Source organism: Dermacentor albipictus, chromosome 7, assembly GCF_038994185.2.
Source record: "Dermacentor albipictus isolate Rhodes 1998 colony chromosome 7, USDA_Dalb.pri_finalv2, whole genome shotgun sequence".
Lineage (NCBI taxonomy): Eukaryota > Metazoa > Arthropoda > Arachnida > Ixodida > Ixodidae > Dermacentor > Dermacentor albipictus.
In genome coordinates, this window is record NC_091827.1 from 49,895,905 (window position 1) to 49,917,144 (window position 21,240).

The 21,240-nt window shown below is 48.2% G+C and overlaps 1 protein-coding gene across 1 annotated transcript in view; it reads right to left on the reverse strand.

Moving 5' to 3' along the window:
- Positions 1-21,240, reverse strand: part of LOC135910155 (uncharacterized) — an 85,798-nt gene that overhangs the window by 33,634 nt on the left and 30,924 nt on the right. Inside the window, exons 2-5 of the mRNA XM_065442191.1 lie at positions 16,824-16,942; positions 12,293-12,415; positions 7,968-8,015; positions 2,452-2,499 (exon numbers count right to left, since the gene is read on the reverse strand). Coding sequence (XP_065298263.1) covers positions 2,452-2,499; positions 7,968-8,015; positions 12,293-12,415; positions 16,824-16,908 — 304 coding nt within the window. The 5' untranslated portion in view covers positions 16,909-16,942. The remainder of the gene's footprint in view (positions 1-2,451; positions 2,500-7,967; positions 8,016-12,292; positions 12,416-16,823; positions 16,943-21,240) is intronic.

The following is a 21,240-nucleotide window of genomic DNA, read 5'->3' on the forward strand; positions in this document are numbered from 1 at the left end:
TTTACCTGCAGGTATCTTATTTTGGCTGATAAGAAATTGGGCAGAGACTTTCGGTTGCCCCCTCGTATCTGTGTAGTGTTCGAGGATAAGTACGCCGTCTGCTTTATTGAGTTTGCCGACAGACGTAACAACCGATCAAGTGCCCATGCATCGAGTGAGCTTACGTGGTGGAAATGTCCCATGGGCATTTCAGCTTAAAGAGAAATTCAGCGCAATAACCCAGTTGTCATTTATAGCACGATTATTTCAGAAGCCGCAATGAAGCAAGTTACAGTAGGTTGTTGACACGCACCAACCTGACAGAAATGCGGCAATGTCCAGGATAATTGCGTGTACACCTATTACACTTGTGGCATGCCGATTACAACTGCAATGAATCCCAATGAGTGACAGCTTAGCTATATGAACTTTCCTACTTCTGTTCTTTACTATGGAACAACGCGTAGTCTTTCAGAATTGCAATCACAGGTACTTTCTTTATCAAATATGGAAATATGCAGCCGTATGTGATGTTGTCAATACTTCTTATTGGTCCTAAATTTGAAATCAACCTCACCTAAGTTTAGGGGAGTGAACGCTGCGTACGCCATTTTAAGTGTGACATTGGGCCTTCCGCTTATGCTAACTGCCTGAAATTTTAAATGTTCGTTACAATGACAAGTCAAACAAAGAAAAAAGAAGATCGTAATATTTAAACAGGCGTGCCTGTTGTACAAATTTGTTTTTATGAATGCCACGCATAAGTATGATTAAGAAATTGTACACCTCTGCACTAGTTTATTGTTTCTTGGAGTACGTTCTGCCGCCTGCATTGTGCGATTTGCCACTAAAATGCTGTCACCAAGCCGGCTGGGACAACTATGCCACGTTTGTGCTGGTACACTTTGCTGCATAACCGCCATAAGGATTTTTTTTTATTCGAAAGAATTGAAATCAAATTCGAATGAATATGAAGTAGTAGTGCACCGTTTACGAGGTATGGAAATGCAACTCTGTTCGTATATTTTTGTCCGTCTGCGCTCGTAATGTCTTGTTCTTCTTCGTTGCGCTTGTTTGGGCTGCCATTCAAACATGGATTCAGATAAGCAGCTGGGAACGAGATAAGTTTCGTCGTTCAAGCGGACGTTTACGATGTAAGCTCACGTCACCCAGCCGTGGATTTGCCTGTTGAAGTTCATTCTATTTCGCCATGAAGTAAAACGGAAATTGCATTTTGACGAACTCAAGTCCACCGCGTGCTCGTACGCAACGGTCACGTGTTAGGCCTACTCGCTCAGCATCAGTCGTGTGGCGCAAAGGTCCCTGCTAGTTCCTTCTTGCCGCCATCACGTTGGATGACTCGAATTGTACGATTGGTGCGGCTTCCACGTTTCCGCGGAGCCAGAGGAATGTGCGCAGCGCTTGTTTGTTAGTTTTGTTAAGTACTAAGCATTCTAAGGCTATACTCCCTTTGGAAATCTTTCGGTCTGCCCGTTTGTCTGTTACGCCTGACACAATGCACACTTTGGCTATACATGGCTTCCTACCGCGGCATGGATGAGTATGACTTATGTGTCCATGTGACTATTCAGGATAATGAGTGTATATATATATATATCATTTCTAATAATTTGTTATGATGCCATCATTGCTAACAATTGAGCCCATCGGTTCACTTTCGGCGCGTTCATTACATTACGAGGCTCTCGAATTCGGAAACATTGATGTCTGCAGGTAGCATGTGTGGGTATATTGTCGAGCTGGCGCCCTCCCAAATAGATCACCTATTCCCGACGCCTGCGCAGAAAGGGTGTTCCAGGTGCGCCGCCACGGTTTGTGAGCGGTGGCACCGGCTAACATTGCAAGGTTTAGCTATAGCAGTGAAAACCTAAATACCCCACTAAGTTGATGGAAATACGGCGCTGTGGTCGCTCAGTTCGTAAGAGCATCGCGCAAATTATGCGATGACCGTGGTTCGCACCCCACCAGAGACCAGTTTCTTCATCCGCTTTAATTTCGAATGAAGTACAATTTGCTTAAGTCAATTAATAAGCACAAGTAATTTGCCCTATGCTGTCCCGATATATATGTAATATATATATATATATATATATATATATATATATATATATATATATATATACTTTTGCGACGACAAAGAATGATCACGCCTTATCTGAGAAGTCCCACTATGGAGTTTGTGTAATAAACTTTTCGGCCAACATCATAGTACCTAACCTTAGGCTCTACACATATTCCAAAGCAAATTTATTATGCTCTTGGGATATGGTTTCTTTGCCACCCTTCATTTTCACAAAGTCTCATCCTTTACCATCCGACGAGCGTGTGGTACAGATTTTATGGTCTATCGGTTGTGTCTGTAGCCATATAAGACGATCACACCTTCCGCTTTAATTAGTTTTTCGACTGACGTGTCAAGTTATCGTGTGAGCATGTCTCAAGTGTGCTTACTTGTTGCTTTAGTGGGCTTCGCCTTCTTGCCGACCGTTGTCTTTTGTCCTGAAAGAGAAATTGAGTACCTCAAGCGGATTATCATACTGTGGGTGAGTACGTCAGAGGTTGCAATAGGGCGAGTTATAGCACGTTGATGACACGCACTGACCTTGAAGACACGCTGGCAATGTCCAGACACATTTTGTATACAAACATGGCTTCGCCTTATAGCTCCAGTGAATTACATTGAGTGATGGCTTAGTCATATGAACCTTCCTACATTTTTATTTGCAAGGGAACCAAGCGTAGCTGTCACGATTGCAAACAGATGCACTGTTTTTCTTTCACAAATATTTGAAATGTCTAGGCTAGTGCTATGATTTCAATGTTATTGTGAGGCCAAAATAAGATATGAATCGTACTTAGATGTGCGGAAGTGAACGTAGCGTCATTCATGCTACATGTGACATTGCGCCTTCCGCTGAATGTAAGTGTCTAAGTTGGTAAATGTTAATCACATTGATAGACTAAACAAAAATACCCGGAAGATCTAAACCTTTGACCTTTGGAGCTGTTCCGTTTAGTGCCCTTCGGCGCATTTAGAACGTGTCTTTCTGGGATCATGCTAGAATTGTTGGCACTATATTAGTATTCAGTAAGCACAAGTAGTTGACATTGAACTCTAATGCTTGCGAATATGTCGTGTGCACAATTCTAGCACTTGAATGATTCGTCAATGCATCCTTGTGCCATATCTAAACTTTGCAATGGAATATTTTGCACTAGTCAGAATTTCTTATCCCTCAAGAAAAGTGTTTTTAGAGTACTTTTATGGCGATATATTCACGGCCTTATCGCATGCATTTACTCAAGTTCATCCTGGAGGCGCAAAAATTTTTCACCGCATAATTTCTTTAGCAATCACCCTAAAAGCAGACGTTCCACGAAATAAATCAGTTCGCGTTGCATAAATTTAGTCGGTTGCAAGATGCAGGTTTCGTCCTCCCTTCCATATATACAAGGTTCTAATAGTCCTTACACATTGTGCTTGTCATAAGAAGCGTAGTAAAGCGAATTATACCACTGATTTGTAATAGTTTATCTTGCAGTTCTCAGAGGAAAATGTTGCTTTCAAAAATAGCCAGAAAGTAGCCAAGTAGCCAAACAGAAACTTTTCCCGCCACAAGCCTTCAAAAGTGGCTGATTTTGCTCAAAGTAGTGAAACCTGGCAACCCTGGCTGAAGTCCATTGGTGGGGCCTCTTTTATAGTCTTCGGAATGCTCTCCACGCTTGCCGCCACTGCTCGAAGCATGCAGTCTGACTACCGCTTGCCCCATGCGCAGCTGAGTGACATTTTCGTCGCGCGTGAGCTATCCCGCTCTGCCCTCGATCCGTCCACCGGTCCTGCAAGGCCTCATGTCCCTGTCGTAGCGGCCACCCAGCTCTCCTCAGTGCAGTTTACAGGCCTCTCCGCGTCAGGCGCCCATTATGGAGACCAGGTGCAGGTTGGCCCTTCTCTGACCGCCGTGCCTTGCCCCAGAAAAAACGCCGCTGCAAACCGCAGCAGCAAAGCTTCTACAAGTCCTGATGGAACTCGTAGCCTAGTACTCTAAAGGGAGACCTCCAGTCCCTTCAGCCAGGTGTGCACGACAGCCTACGAGCACCTATCCCGGAGTGCGGCGGTTATTCGGACCGCATGTGTGCGACGGAGTTCCTCGAGGCATTGCACTGCTGTCAACAGGTGGCGCGGCTGGACGACAGCTGCGATGCTAGGCACTCTATTGCCCGTCTCGCTAATAGCTCACGCGGAACGATGGTACCGACTTGTCGGCCACCAAGCTCGTTCGACGGAGGATTTTAGGACGCTTTTGCTCAGCGGATTGCTCCCTCCTATGAACGCCACATTCGTCGTGAGCTAGAGCTTCGCACCCAACACTCCGAAGAATCTTTGCTCTTGTCTGTCAGGGTTATACAGGAGCTCTGTATTCTCGCGGACCCCTTGGTATCGGACGCCAAGAAGGCGGAGTGGGCCATTCGTCAAGCCCACCCAAACTTCGCCACTTACCTTCGGAGCGCCTGTTATCGTGACTTAGAGGAGTTAGCCTCCGTTGCGAAGCGGAATCATACTGGCAGCCAAAGCCTACAACCCGCCGCCACCGCCATCCGCCTCTCTCGAACCTCGTCGTGCGTGGGCTGGTAGTGACTCGTCAGCCCGCAATTCTCCAATATACAAGGTGACCTCGGCCACGAAAGAGCACCTCAATGCGCATGACATTTCCGACCACGCTCTCAACCCGTACTCGCACGTCCGGGTGCGCTGTTTTTGCCCGCGCAGCCAACGAGAACGCGAACACCGTCCTCCTGCGTGCGAGGGATAATCCGATTATGGTGCCCCCTTGGCTACGGAACGTAAACCACCTAGCGCTGGAGACAAGCCACGACCCCATCAATCGGACTGAGGTGTTGTCGGTTACCACTCTAACGAACGTGGCCATATTGCCCGTTTATGCAAAGCGCGCCGCTCTTCGCAAGAGCCTCCTTGGCCGTGGAAAAACGGCGTGAGTTGCAATTTCCCAACCACACACAGTTCATCCTGAATTGCGCCGCTCTCCAAGGGCCCTTGACCGCAATGTTGAAAACGTGGGCACGATAGAGCTCGGGTCCCGAGCAGCAGGGTGCTTTCCATGCACTATCCCGAGCACTAGTAGCCACAGCCAAACTAAAGCTCCTCAACCTAAATAGGGAGTTCATTGTCCAAGCTGGAATGAGTGACCTGCGCATTGGGGCTGTGCTGCTTCAGGACCACGATGGCGTTCCTCGACCATTCGCCTTTGCCAGCAGGTGGAGTCCGCATGCATCGCTGACTTACCACAACTCGGAGTGTCTTGACCACCCACCCAACTACCCGGACCTCGCTCCCAGTGATTGACACATTTTCGGTCAGCTGAAGAAGTTCCTGACATGATTGCGATTAATACGCAACGATGAAGCCAAGAAGGTGGCTCTACAGTCAGGCGAACGAGTTCTACCGCAGTGTAGTGTCAAACTTAGCGCAGTGATGGGAAAAATGTCTGAACTAGTGTGGGGACTATAACCAAAAACAGTTTAAGGTACATAGAATAGTACGTATATTTTTATTTACCTGCAGGTATCTTATTTTGGCTAATAAGAAATTGGGCAGAGGCTTGTGTAGACTTGTGAGATCTGTGTAGTGTTCGAGGATAATTACGCCGTCTGCTTCATTGAGTTTGCCGACAGACGTAACAACCGACCAAGTGCCCATGTATCCAGTGAGCTTACGCGGTGGAAATGCCCCATGGGCATATCAGCTTAAAGAGAAATCCAGCACAATAACCCGGTTATCATTTAGTGCACGATTATTTCAGAAGCCGCAATGAAGCAATTTACAGTAGGTTGTTGACACGCACCAACCTGACAGAAATGCGGCAATGTCCAGGATTATTGCGTGTACACCTATTACACTTGTGGCACGCCGATTACAACTGCAATGAATCCGAATGAGTGACAGCTTAGCTATATGAACTTTCCTACTTCTGTTCTTTACTATGGAACAACGCGTAGTTTTTCAGAATTGCAATCACAGGTACTTTCTTTATCAAATATGGAAATATCCAGCCGTATGTGATGTTGTCAATACTTCTTATTGGGCCTAAATATGATATCAACCGCACCTAAGTTTAGGGGAGTGAACGGTGCGTACGTCATTTTAAGTGATACATTGGGCCTTCCGCTTATGCTAACTGCCTGAAATTTTAAATGTTCGTTACAATGACAAGTCAAACAAAGAAAAAAGAAGATCGTAATATTTAAACAGCCGTGCCTGTTGTACACATTTGTTTTTATGAATGCGACGCATAAGTATGATTAAGAAATTATACACCTCTGCACTAGTTTATTGTTTCTTGGAGTACGTTCTGCCGCGTGCATTGTGCGATTTCGCACTAAAATGCTCTCACCAAGCCGGCTGGGACAACTATGCCACGTTTGTGCTGGTACACTTTGCTGCATAACCGCCATAAAGGATTTTTTTCATTCGAAAGAATTGAAATCGAATTCGAATGAATATGAAGTAGTAGTGCACCGTTTACGAGGTATGGAAATGCAACTCTGTTCGTATATTTTTGTCCGTCTGCGCTCGTTATGTCTTGTTCTTCTTCGTTGCCCTTGTTTGGGCTGCCAATCAAACATGGATTCAGATAAGCAGTTGGGAACTTGATAAGTTTCCTCGTGCAAGTGAACGTTTACGATGTAAGCTCACGTCACTCAGCCGTGGATTTGCCTGTTGAAGTTCATTCTATTTTGCCACGAAGTAAAACGGAAATTGCATTTTGACGAACTCAAGTCCACCGCGTGCTCGTACGCAACGGTCACGTGCTAGGCCTACTCGCTTAACATCAGTCGTGTGGCGCAAAGCTCCCTGCTAGTTCCTTCTTGCCGCCATCACGTTGGATGCCTCGAATTGTACGATTGCTGCGGCTTCCACGTTTCCGCGGAGCCAGAGGAATGTGCGCAGCGCTTGTTTGTTAGTTTTGTTAAGTACTAAGCATTCTAAGGCTACTCCCTTTGCAAATCTTTCTGTCCATCCGTTTGTCTGTTACGCGTGACACAATGCACACTTTGGCTATACATGGCTTCCTACCGCGGCATGGATGAGTATGACTTATGTGTCCATGTGACTATTCAGGATAATGAGTGTATATATATATATCATTTCTAATAATTTGTTATGATGCCATCATTGCTAACAATTGAGCCCATCGGTTCACTTTCGGCTCGTTCATTACATTACGAGGCTCTCGAATTCGGAAACATTGATGTCTGCAGGTAGCATGTGTGGGTATATTGTCGAGCTGGCGCCCTCCCAAATAGATCACCTATTCCCGACGCCTGCGCAGAAAGGGTGTTCCAGGTGCGCCGCCACGGTTTGCGAGCGGTGGCACCTGCTAACATTGCAAGGTTTAGCTATAGCAGTGAAAACCTAAATACCCCACTAAGTTGATGGAAATACGGCGCTGTGGTCGCTCAGTTCGTAAGAGCATCGCGCAAATTATGCGATGACCGTGGTTCGCACCCCACCAGAGACCAGTTTCTTCATCCGCTTTAATTTCGAATGAAGTACAATTTGCTTAAGTCAATTAATAAGCACAAGTAATTTGCCCTATGCTGTCCCTATATATATATATACTTTTGCGACGACAAAGAATGATCACGCCTTATATGAGAAGTCCCAAGATGGAGTTTGTGTAATAAACTTTTCGGCCAACATCATAGTACCTAACCTTAGGCTCTACACATATTCCAAAGCAAATTTATTATGCTCTTGGGATATGGTTTGTTTGCCACCCTTCATTTTCCCTAAGTCTCATCCTTTACCATCCGACGAGCGTGTGGTACAGATTTTATGGTCTATCGGTTGTGTCTGTAGCCATATAAGACGATCACACCTTCCGCTTTAATTAGTTTTTCGACTGACGTGTCAAGTTATCGTGTGAGCATGTCTCAAGTGTGCTTACTTGTTGCTTTAGTGGGCTTCGCCTTCTTGCCGTCCGTTCTCTTTTGTCCTGAAAGAGAAATTGAGTACCTCAAGCGGAATATCATTCTGTGGGTGAGTACATCAGAGGTTGCAATAAGGCGAGTTATAGCACGTTGATGACACGCACTGACCTTGAAGACACGCTGGCAATGTCCAGACACATTTTGTATACAAACATGGCTTCGCCTTATAGCTCCAGTGAATTCCATTGAGTGATGGCTTAGTTATATGAACCTTCCTACATTTTTATTTGCAAGGGAACCAAGCGTAGCTTTCACGATTGCAAACAGATGCACTGCTTTTCTTTCACAAATATTTGAAATGTCCAGGCTAGTGCTTTGATTTCAATGTTTTTGTGAGGCCAAAATAAGATATGAATCGTACTTAGATGTGCGTAAGTGAACGTAGTGTCATTCATGCTACATGTGACATTGCGCCTTCCGCTGAATCTAAGTGTCTAAGTTGGTAAATATTAATCACATTTACAGACTAAACAAAAATACCCGGAAGATCTAAACCTTTGACCTTTGGAGCTGTTCCGTTTAGTGCCCTTCGGCGCATTTAGAACGTGTCTTTCCGGGATCATGCTAGAATTGTTGGCACTATATTAGTATTAGGTAAGCACAAGCAGTTGACATTGAACTCTAATGCTTGCGATTATGTCGTGTGCACAATTCTGGCACTTGAATGATTCGTCAATGTATCCTTGTGCCATATCTAAACTTTGCAATGGAATATTGTACACTAGTCAGGATAAGTCACTAGTCAAGAAAAGTGTTTTTAGAGTACTTTTATGGCGATATATTGACGGCCTTATCACATGCATTTACTCAAGTTCATTCTGGAGGCGTAAAAAAATTTTTCACCGTATAATTTCTTTAGCAATCACCCTAAAAGCAGACGTTCCACAAAATAAATCAGTTCGCGTTGCATAAATTTAGTCGGTTGCAAGATGCAGGTTTCGTCCTCCCTTCCATATATACAAGGTTCTAATAGTCGTTACACATTGCGCTTGTGATAAGAAGCGTAGTAAAGCGAAAATATACCACTCATTTGGAATAGTTTATCTTTGCAGTTCTCAGAGGAAAATGTTGCTTTCAAAAATAGCCAGAAAGTAGCCAAGTAGCCAAACAGAAAATTTTCCCGCCACAAGCCTTCAAAAGTGGCTGATTTTGCTCGAAATAGTGAAACCTGGTAACCCTGGCTTAAGCCCATTGGTGGGGCCTCTTTTATAGTCTTCGGAATGCTCTCCACGCTTGCCGCCGCTGCTCGAAGCATGCAGTCTGACCACCGCTTGCCCCACGCGCAGCTGAGCGACATTTTTGACGCGCGTGAGCTATCCCGCTCTGCCCTCGATCCGTTAACCGGTCCTGCAAGGCCTCATGTCCCTGTCGTAGCGGCCACCCAGCTCTCCTCAATGCAGTTTACAGGCCTCTCCGGGTCAGGCGCCTATTATGGATAACAGGTGCAGGTTGGCCCTTCTCTGACCGCCGTGCCTCGCCCCAGAAAAAACGCCGCTGCAAACCGCAGCAGCAAAGCTTCTACAAGTCCTGATGGAACTCGTAGCCTAGTACTCTAAAGGGACACCTCCAGTCCCTGCAGCCAGGTGTGCACGACAGCCTACGAGCACCTATCCCGGAGTGCGGCGGTTATTCGGACCGCATGTGTGCGACGGAGTTCCTCGAGGCATTGCACTGCTGTCAACAGGTGGCGCGGCTGGACGACAGCTGCGATGCTAGGCACTCTATTGTCCGTCTCGCTAATAGCTCACGCGGAACGATGGTACCGACTTGTCGGCCACCAAGCTCGTTCGACGGAGGATTTTAGGACGCTTTTGCTCAGCGGATTGCTCCCTCCTATGAACGCCACATGCGTCGTGAGCTATAGCTTCGCACCCAACACTCCGAAGAATCTTTGCTCTTGTCTGTCAGGGTTATACAGGAGCTCTGTAGTCTCGCAGACCCCTTGGTATCGGACGCCAAGAAGGTGGAGCGGGCCATTCGTCAAGCCCACCCAAACTTCGCCACTTACCTTCGGAGCGCCTGTTATCGTGACTTAGAGGAGTTAGCCTCCGTTGCGAAGCGGAATCATACTGGCAGCCACAGCCTACAACCCGCCGCCACCGCCATCCGCCTCTCTCGAACCTCGTCGTGCGTAGGCTGGTAGTGACTCGTCAGCCCGCAATTCTCCAATATACAAGGTGACCTCGGCCACGAAAGAGCACCTAAATGCGCGTGACATTTCCGACCACGCTCTCAACCCGTACTCGCACGTCCGGGTGCGCTGTTTTTGCCCGCGCAGCCAACGAGAACGCGAACACCGTCCTCCTGCGTGCGAGGGATAATCCGATCACGGTGCCCCCTTGGATACGGAACGGAAACCACCTAGCGCTGGAGACACGCCACCACCCCATCAATCGGACTGAGGTGTTGTCGGTTACCACTCTAACGAACGTGGCCATATTGCCCGTTTATGCAAAGCGCGCCGCTCTTCGCAAGAGCCTCCTTGGCCATGGAAAAACGGCGTGACTTGCAATTTCCCAACTACACACAGTTCATCCTGAATTGCGCCGCTCTCCAAGGGCCCTTGACCGCAATGTTGAAAACGTGGGCACGACAGAGCTGGGGTCCCGAGCAGCAGGGTGCTTTCCATGCACTATCCCGAGCACTAGTAGCCACAGCCAAACTGAAGCTTCCCAACCTAAATAGGGAGTTCATTATGCAAGCTGGAACGAGTGACTTGCGCATTGGGGCTGTGCTGCTTCAGGACCACGATGGCGTTCCTCGACCAGTCGCCTTTGCCAGCAGGTCTTTTGACGCCCCCAAGTGCAACTACAGTGGGACTAAAAGCGAATGTCTCGCTAGAACTTTTGCTCTTCGGAAGTTCGACTGCTGCACATCGGCGGAGCGCCGCTTGTGGTGCAGATGGACCACGTGGCACTCACCTGGTCTAAGCACTTGCGCGAGCCCTCTGGCCCCCTCGCGCCCTGAGCGTTGACACTGCAGTGATACGACTGTGCTGGGTGCTACCGGGAAGGTAGTTCGAACGTGATGACTGACGCCCTTTCGCGCGCCCCCGTTTCGGCATCTCACCCTTTGGTCCCTCACTCCCATGAGCATTCGCACCGAGGAGAGACCGGAGCCAGTATCCCACGACTCCAACGGCGCGGATTCATACTGAGCACAGACCGGAGCCTAGCTGTGTCTCCAATGACTCGAACTGCGCGACCCTCGACGGCGAAGCGATCCCAAGATTGCCAGCTTCGGGAGAGGATGTTTACTTGGTGGACCCTGCTACATCCTCTGGTATCGTCTTCAGCAGGCAAGAACTAAAACAGGCACAGCAGAGCTATGTAGAAGCGGGGCAGGAAAGCCATCGGGTATGCACGGACAGCTGGTACTGCTGCTGACGCCGAGTGCGACGCCGCTGGTATTGTTGCGGGCACGTTTGATACGAATCTTCTTGGCGCCGATAGAGTTCTCCTGCGCTATATCCCATCTGAGGAGGCTCCCCAGGAGTCTTTCAAAATGGTGATACCTCGTAGACTAAGGAAAGCCACCTTCAGCTATTTCCCCCACTCATTGTTGGCCGGACACACGAGTGGCCTAAGACCTTTCAAAAGTTGTGCGGCTCCACTACCTGGTTAGTCATGAAGCGTGACGTTCTTCACAACGCCCGCTCGTGCCGCGTATGCCAATGTTTCAAGCCTGGAGATGCTGCCGTGATAACGCGGTCGTTGTCCGCGTTATCGCGGCAGCATCTCTAGCCTTTCATTGCACTTAAAACGTGAGCCTCACAAGAATTTGTTGTAGGTCTGTTTAGGTGATAACAGTATAATCACAATTTTAGTGAAAAAGCGTAGTACCTTTTCAACCCTGCATACAAGCCATGAAAGCAGCAGCAGTGTTCGCATCTCGTATCTAGTTCCAGTGACGGGCACCAAAACACACCGAGCTGCGTCTAGCGAGGAGAATACGTGCTCAACCCCAATACACGGAAGAGTGACGACGTGAAGGAAGCCCGCACTGGGTCCACTGGCGTCGCACTGGCTAGTCGATCGAGCACCTTGTGGGCGAGAAACCAAGCGATCACGCGACGGCAACAAGCGATCCGGTCGCCCGACAGCCCATTTCGTCGCTCGTCGTCGTCGCATGCTAAAACGGGGTTTGAGCACGTGTCTTCATTGAAGGTCGCAACTGCCAAGAGGGACTTTTCTGACGTTTGCCGGAACGCATAGAAGCTCTAATTTTCACATTCAGTGTCCATTCTTGCAACGTCGGAGAGTGTTATAACGTGCGCTCTGACCTGTTGACCCTGCTTTCGTGGTCGGAGGCCGTGTGGGAGGCGAGGAGGGGCCAGAACCGCCGCCAACGTACCTACCGGAGTCACCGCCACTGCTGTCTTCAGCCTCCCCACCGGTCGGCTCCACTGAAATTAAAGCAAGCGAAAGAGGAGAGTACATCGATTGGTGCGGTGTTTGACGGACCACTGCAGATAATTTTCACCACCAGGGGTTCCTTAACGTACATCTGAAATTCATTATATGACCGTTCTCGCATATCACATCGTCGATATGCGGCCGGAAATCCAACGTGGAGCGTCATGCTCGCACATAACAACGCACACGCGCGCACACGCACGTATAATCTGCGCATCAGCGGCCAGCGAACCACGCGCTGCAGGATGTGAGAATTGCTAGAAAAAGATGTTTAAGTTGATCATAAATTTTTAGGGTTTCGCATGAAAGTAAAAATAAAGCTCTATAAAGTTTTAGCTGTCATTGAGTGTAGGACGTTGGTAGCATGCCAGAATACATACTGGTTAAATAGACACACTATGGTTACTTTCCACGACACAGGTAGTGAGAACAGAGTAACTGAAATAAGTTGTGCTCGTTTGTCTACTATCTTCAGTTATCATTTACGTACAGCTTCACCCCTAACGTAAATGTAGGCAGACAGATATATTTGAGCGAGCCAATTGGTCTTAATAGTGTGTTTTAGCTGAGCGTCCTTACGGTCCGCTCCGCTCAGAGTTGCCCCGCTAAGCCACAGCATAGCGCAACGAACCTTTCAACGTTACAGCATCCTCTGTCCAAATTCAGGGTAATGTAATTCAGGGTAATGTAAAATTAATATGTATAAAACTTATTGTCCATGAACTGTCTAAACGTGCGCTTGTAATGCGTTACCGGTCCGTTTCATCCAGTGGAAAATAAAGCCTTGTCTTCGAGAACGCCACGTGATAGCTAGTGAAGTTGCTTTTGGATCCAATCCAATCCTTTCCGACGCCAGCGCTAGCCAACGCGCTGCGCATCCCACTCCGCTCAGGCAGCTTGTAAGCGGAGCGGCTAACTGGAGGGCGCATGCGCATTCGCGCTTCCGCTTCGCTCACCTGCTGAGCGCAGCGTAAAAACGTTAAACTAAAACACTATTATATCTGCAATACGGTGCAGCTGCTGACCAGTGCAATCAATGCCGTTGAGGCTGTGCGGTGAACTTCTGTTAACACGAACGCGGTTAAGCACAATTTTTGCACATAAGGAACACCGTGTGAATACTTGGTTGGTTCCTCATAGCAACAGCGCGAAAGTAATAATGCGCATTGCAGTAGCTCCGTGGCAATGGCACTGCGCGGCTGATTTTGACGTCGCGGGTTCTAACGCGGCCGCGGAAGCGGCTTTCCGATGGGGTCGAAATGTCGTTTCATTTAGGTGCACCTTGACGAACCCCGGGCGGCAACAAAATTTTCTGTATTTCTGCCATACTGCGCGCCTCCCAATCAAGTCACGGTTTGGGTGAAGAAATCCTCGGAATTTACTCAAAACACTTCTTTTTGTAAGGAGCGCGCAATTTATAAATCAATTATATGACGTGGTAAGCGAAATCCCTGGAGGTTTGCCTTTTGATTATTTCGATACCAAATTTTCAGCCCACAGCTGTAAGAAATTTTACTTCTTCCATACACAGTCGTTTTGGGTCCGATACAGGAAAACTGCCAAAAAGACACTGTTGCATATATTGCCGAATGTTAGAGGGCAGTTCTTAAAGGGCAACTCCGGCGAATTTTTTATGTTAATGGGTGTCGGTGAAATTCACTGGGTTCGTTCCTCTGAACATTTCCGACACGTCCTCAAAAAAGCAGGTCTGAGAGTTGCACAGATATCTAACAAAGGAATTTAATTAATTGCCTTGAACACCCTATACCCTGCATCCTCCTTAATTTTAAGCCACATTGTGTATGACGTCAGGAGTGCTCCATGCAGATCATGCCGGGATTATGCACACGACAGTTACGAGAGCGTCAAGGAATCGATGATCGTGAGCTGGTGCATGGCGCGAGAAGTTGCTGTCGCGAGAAGTTGCGTTCCCTGTAGACGTAGGCTGCACGAACTTCAGCCCTCGCCATGTGGACAAACAATTTGAGCCGGTGCCGATCGCATGCAGCAGAGGTTAAGCCTATATGTCACAGTCGCTTAGTTCATGCGTCTGCTGCTGGTGGATTTGAGCGACTTACATTAAGCTAATTAAGCCATCAGGATGAAGAAAATTCGTTGTGTAGTTCAGTTTTGACCATACGGATTTGAATTATATCATTCCTCATTTCGTATAGCGCACACACAAAAAGTGAGAAGTGACGACACCGAGCAATACTGACATCGGTATGTTGCCGCTTTCGACGGAAAGATGGTCGCCACAGTCACAGGCACTTCCCTAAATTAAACAGAGCTACAAGCATGATATTATTTTTACCTATTGTCATGCAGACTCATTATATAGCTTCCGAGGTGCACTGCTTGCCTCGTATCCCAAATGGGCAGCAAGCGTAGGCCCCTCGATACAGCAGCATAAACAAGCGCTTCAATCAGATGCCAATGGTGTCTATACAGGCATCGGCATTTCGGCGAGAAAACCACGCGTTCTCTAAATGAACGATCATACACGCAAAGTCATCATCTATGTCCACTTTACGGAACATATTGTGGGAATGAAGGGAATACAAAGAATGATAAGTAGGCAGCATAACAACCGCTCCCGTAGTACGGTCTCACGCTCGCCGTTTTTGAAGATGTGTGGTCGCTCATATCAGTGCGATTCAGAGTGATGCAACAGTGCTTACATGCAAAAAATCTGCCTGTTCCCATATATTCTGACACTAATTGATGTCACCGCTGAGCGGCTAGCCTTATATCTCAACCGAACGAGGAGTGGTCGCTGTACCTGCCGATGTGAACAAATGCACCGTTCGGTTCTTTGGACTGTCAGCGGCGTTCTTGCGGTATACAAATGCGGGAAGTCATGCTCCACATCTTACAGTGAGCATGCGAAGCGCTTCCCTGAGAAGGGGCAAGGCACCTAAAATAGCAAGCAGCACGTATAAAATCAGTGGTTAGGGCTGGGCCTGGTCTTCGTGTTGCAGGACGATATGTAGCGCATGGGCGCTGGCTCTCCAGGTGGCGAGTCGAATGCCAACCGCGATTCGTGGCTATCGAATTCTTCAGAATCATAACGGTCAATATTTGACCGATCCGAAGAGCTGATGTAACTGACATCGTCACCCGAAGGTCCGGTGCAGTCACGATTCAGCGAGCGCCTGCTCTTCGCTGCCAGCGGGCGACACCGGCATTCCTTGAGCACCTTTCCACGTGGGGACACTCCTGACGTCACACGATGACATTCGCTGGCCTCCTTGGTCAGATTTCGGTTTCGTTATTGCGCTTTTTTCCTTATTTAAAATTATTTTACGGTTTGCGTAACAATTCCATCAGACGCGTGACGGGGGGGATATCGGAAACCTAAATATTTGATTACCTTGACAGGCTCAAAAAATTTCCGGAGCTGCACTTCAAGCGCCCTCTTTGTGGTGAGCCTCATCGGCGGCGCGAACGAGCACAGCCAAAGATGAAAGCGAACGCGGAGCTCAGTGGCAGATGAAAAACGCGAGGAGTAAAGAGGAGAGGATGGTGCACCGCAACCATGCGGCGCAAACCGGAAGAGACTATGTCAAGGGAGAGGAAGAAAGGGGAGAGCCGGCGCGGACCAGGATTAGGTATGCGGCTGGCACGGAAACAAAGCGCTAGCGTGAGTTTCCGACACACTGCGCATGCGCTATTTTGCCTGCAGCGCCGACGCCGCTGGAGAATGCGCTCCGCACGAGCTACCCGTTCTGGTGTTTATGCTTTCTTTCTGAACAATGGCCGACACAAGCGGTGGAAATGCTTTGTCAGCTGCTGCTACTGCACGACCACTCCGTCATTCAGAATAAAATTATTTGCCATAACACAACACCAATTTAATACACGAAAACGGTTGCGCTCGAAATTTGCAATAGAGAGTATCGCAATCGTCTGTGAATTTTTTTATTTCATGATTAGCAGTTTTTACGCCATAGCCATTCGTAAGATATACGTATACACAATAAGAAGCCTAATTTTCCCCATTATTGCAGTGTTTTCATATTTGTTTGCCACATGCATTTCTTGTTAGAAATACTGCTTCATGCGATGACGCACACCTAGTCATGACTCATATCTTGTTCACCAAGTCACTCAATCTTCGTTTTAACTGACGTTAACATGGTTATAATATTCTGCGGAATCTTCAAGAAACGTTGTAAGATGACCAAATAAATCTTTACATAGAGTCATATGCTCACCAGCATTAAAGTTTGACTCCACAATTTCCAACATGTGCGTGGGATCTACAGAATTTTTATGTTCCATTTCAATTGGTGCATTTTGTAGGTGTCTAAACAGTGCGGTCTCCAATGTAATAATCGGAGCTGAAGGGGCTAACTATCACTCTTCAATAGAATGAGAGAAAGCGGTTACACTCACCTGCAGACTTTCCTGAAAATCCAATAAAATAGACCAATCCTAGCAGAACCAGCAGGAGGACAAGTGCAATTATAACGTACATCATCTTCGAACCGCCCGTTCCCGCAGCGCCACCAGCTCTGCGGGAAAAGAAGAAAAGAAATTGTCGGACACTGATCCTTGTGGAGGTCATTGGCCAGTGAGCTGTTAAACACCATGGCAAAGGGTATCGCAAAATGAAACACGTACACTCCGGATTACAATGTTGAGAATACTTTTATTCAAGAACATTGATTTCTGCTTTGTGACAGCTATAGTGCACACGGACTTGTTCTTTCTTAACCATTTTATCGATATTCTTGGGCGATGTTAGATCAATGCTTGTAGATTCACTGTGGTTGTACCATCGACTGGTGTAACAGGAAATTCGAAAATCCTGAAGAGTTTGCTGCATCCGAAGGGTTTGTACGCCTGCTTGGGTGGCCCGATCCTGTGGGTAGTTCACTCTACTTGCTAGAGAGAGCACTAGCAGGAGCGCCGAACCGCATACTCGGAAAAGGAGGCTGTGCTGAGGTACCGTTTATGGTTTTGCTGCCTGATTCCGTAGAGAACAGAGCCATTGCTACAGGTTGTTCGTTATGAGGTTGTGGACCCTCTCCTAGTTCTTCGGCGTTCGATCATCTCGAATTTTTCGATCTTTTCTCCATTCAGTTTCGCATACTCGGATATAGATGGTGAGTCCCCCTGACAGTTTGTAACTTTGGGACTCCCTGTGTAGTGCTCATTTTGCATACAATTCTTGTAAATCTGACATCGTTGATGAATAAACTTGAACTTGAAAAAACTTGAAACTTGAACAATGGTCGGTTTCTCCTTCTGATAACAGTGGCGACGAAACAGAAAATTTTAACCAACGTACAACTAAAAGCTTCGCTTTATAAGTGTAAATAAGTGGCCTCAAAGACGGAACATTGCCGGTTTCTCTATTCTAAATTGTGCCGGTGTAGCCCGTTCCTGCTACATCTAAATGAATTTCGCATGGCAGGAAGAGAAAAAAAAATGCAAGTTTTCTTGTGCTACGTTGAACTGCTACGCATGCCTGAGTAAGGCGAAAGGCTTAAGTGGCTGGTAGCCCCGACGAGGTAGAAAACGCGGCGTGTGGTGCAGAAAGTCACGTGAGCGTGTGTCGCGCAGACACGCGCTCATGCCACTGCTCGCGCATTCGTCTTCGTCTTCTTCCACAGATGGCTCCGATGCCGCTCTTCATATAAAAGAAAGGCAATATTAATTTTCATCGAGTTCGTTCAGGCACTCGAGCCCACGACCTTCTGTGGGAGTCGAACCGGCGAGCTTATGTGGAAGTCGAAGTCACGACGTTAGGTGTTAAGAGGTTGCGACTCCCAACCCACAACCTTAGTTGGGAGTCGTAACCTCTAGCTATGGCGCTAGTAAAACCCATGGCCTTTGATGTTAATTAGGGTGACGTTAATTGAGGTACAGGTAATTCAAGCGGCGTCAATTCGGGCAATTGAACCCCCTACCTTTGGTGGGAGAAAACAATAAGGAACAACGCATCCGAATGAGAATGTCAATTAATTTAACGAATGTCTCTTGAGCGTGCAGGCTTTGGCGTTCGCCATTTTTAGCGTTTGCAGAAGTGACTGTTTAAAAGAGCGAAGATCGATACTTCTAAGAAACATCGACGTGTTGTGAAGACTAGGCCTTCTCAGGCGACTTCAGGCGGGTTTGGCCTGCCTGAAGTTTGGGTACCTTTACCTGCACTCTTTGCAAAAAAAAAACAAAAAAAACCGGTCCCTTCGCTCCTCCAGAGGGCAGCAGAGAGTCGAGCTATTAAAATGTGGGTCTCAGCAAGCCATGGTGCGAGAATCAGTCGCGCCGTGAGTAAAATTGCCGGTACGTGCGTTCCGCGCCAATGTAGTCGAAAATTACCCACTATCCACCACGGATTTCTTGATCTCCGGAATCGGCGCGCCTGGTCTCTTGGCGAGATGAACAAAAACATGAACATAGAAAGAAAGTCGCGTCAACCAAAGTCGATACTAAAGAAGACAAAGTTGGCATACATGCGCGTAAACAAAAAAAAAGGGAATGATAGGACTGCACAGGAACAACGGAAACCAACGGGTCCGGAAAAGAATCAGCGCCTGATAATGAAACGAAGTAAATTATGCCATTAATGAAAAAAAAAGTTATCATGCAGCTGCGCAACCTTTGATAATCTCCAATGTCCCACAATTTCAGCGCATTTAGATACAGTATACCATGAACAATTTCAGCGCATTTAGATACAGCAGAAGTACGAAGTAAATAATGCCATTAATGAAAAAAAGTTATCATGCAGCTGCGCAACCTTGGCTTATCTCCAATGTCCCACAATTTCAGCGGATTTAGATACAGTATACCATGCACAATTTCAGCGCATTTAGATACAGTAGAAGTACGAAGTAAGTAATGCCATTAATGAAAAAAGTTATCATGCAGCTGCGCAACCTTGGATTATCTCCAATGTCCCACGATTTCACCGGATTTAGATGCAGTATACAACGCACAATTTCAGCGCATTTAGATACAGTAGAAGTACGAAGTAAATAATGCCATTAATGAAAAAAAAGTTATCATGCAGCTGCGCAACCTTGGATTATCTCCAATGTCCCACGATTTCAGCGGATTTAGATGCAGTATACCACGCACAATTTCAGCGCATTTAGATACAGTAGAAGTACGAAGTAAATAATGCCATTAATGAAAAAAAGTTATCATGCAGCTGCGCAACTTTGGATTATCTCTAATGTCCCACGATTTCAGCGCATTTGGATACACTATACCATGCGCGTCGGCTCTCCCTTTCACGTCGACATTTCTTATCACGCCTTTTCCATTTCCCGTACGCAGCCGCATGCGCGCGCACTAGGGATCGCCGGGCTGTGCGTAGAGGTGCTGGCACCGCAGGTTGACGAGGGGCTCCGAGAAGGCGTCGCTCGGGGCCGGTGGCCTCCACGATGAATGCTTTACGGCTGCTGCGCGCCCATCGAATGGTTCGTCGCCGGGCAGCGAAAACGATAGCGTTAAGGTCCGTTTAAGGCCCGTTTATAGTCCGACGTTATCGGCGCGCGGGCGAGCGTCGTTCGCGGTCAGTCACGCTACGTCGGTTGCGCTGCGCCAGCCGAGATGCCATCCCCTCTATACTTCAACGCGCGCGCCGTAGGCTGCTATCTTCGGAGCATGCGCAGAAGGTTCGCCAAGTCGCGCGCCGTCCGCAAAAGCCGTCTGCGGAGTTGTGTTGGCGCCTTTTTCTTCGCGCGCAATGCATTGTGGTGCGAGAGTTCCGCCGACTTCGACGCGCGAATGGCTCCGGAGCCAAATCGGCGCCGGGCCCGTCGGGGCGCGTTGAAAGCCGCCGGTTACGTTAGCTGCGCCGGTGCGCCCGACTATAGAGGTGTCGTTTTCGCCGACGTGACGTAGCGTGCGCGCGCGCGCGCGCGCGCGTGCGTTACGTCGGACTATAAACGGCCCTTTATAGTCCGACGTTATCGGCGCGCGGGCGAGCGTCGTTCGCGGTCAGTCACGCTACGTCGGTAGCGCTGCGCCAGCCGAGATGCCATCCCCTCTATACTTCAACGTGCGCGCCGTAGGCTGCTATCTTCGGAGCATGCGCAGAAGGTTCGCCAAGTCGCGCGCCGTCCGCAAAAGCCGTCTGCGGAGTTGTGTTGGCGCCTTTTTCTTCGCGCGCAATGCATTGTGGTGCGAGAGTTCCGCCGACTTCGACGCGCGAATGGCTCCGGAGCCAAATCGGCGCCGGGCCCGTCGGGGCGCGTTGAAAGCCGCCGGTTACGTTAGCTGCGCCGGTGCGCCCGACTATAGAGGTGTCGTTTTCGCCGACGTGACGTAGCGTGCGCGCGCGCGCGCGCGCGCGTGCGTTACGTCGGACTATAAACGGCCCTTTATAGTCCGACGTTATCGGCGCGCGGGCGAGCGTCGTTCGCGGTCAGTCACGCTACGTCGGTAGCGCTGCGCCAGCCGAGATGCCATCCCCTCTATTAGCCCCGAGAATTAGGAGTGGCGCCCTCTCGCGAGTGACGTCACGGCCAGGACGCCGCTCGCTCCGGCTCGCTCGGCTGCCGCGCGCGCTCGTTCCCTTCGTGTATGCTAGGGGTATGGGTAGCTCGGGCCGTACGTATTGAAGAATACGTCGGCTTCTTTCAGCTGCCATACCTTAACCACAGTTTCTTCTTCAAAAGCGTGTGAGTCGAGAAACATTGCGGATTAGATATCGCAAGCTAAGTAGCGTTAAAGGGGTCTACTAGGTTTTGCAATGCATATATGCGCCGTGTCTATCGGTAAATTTTGACTAAAAAAAGAATATCTGCAAATTCAAGGCGCGAAGTTGTGTATGATGCTTTGCTAAACATTTAACATT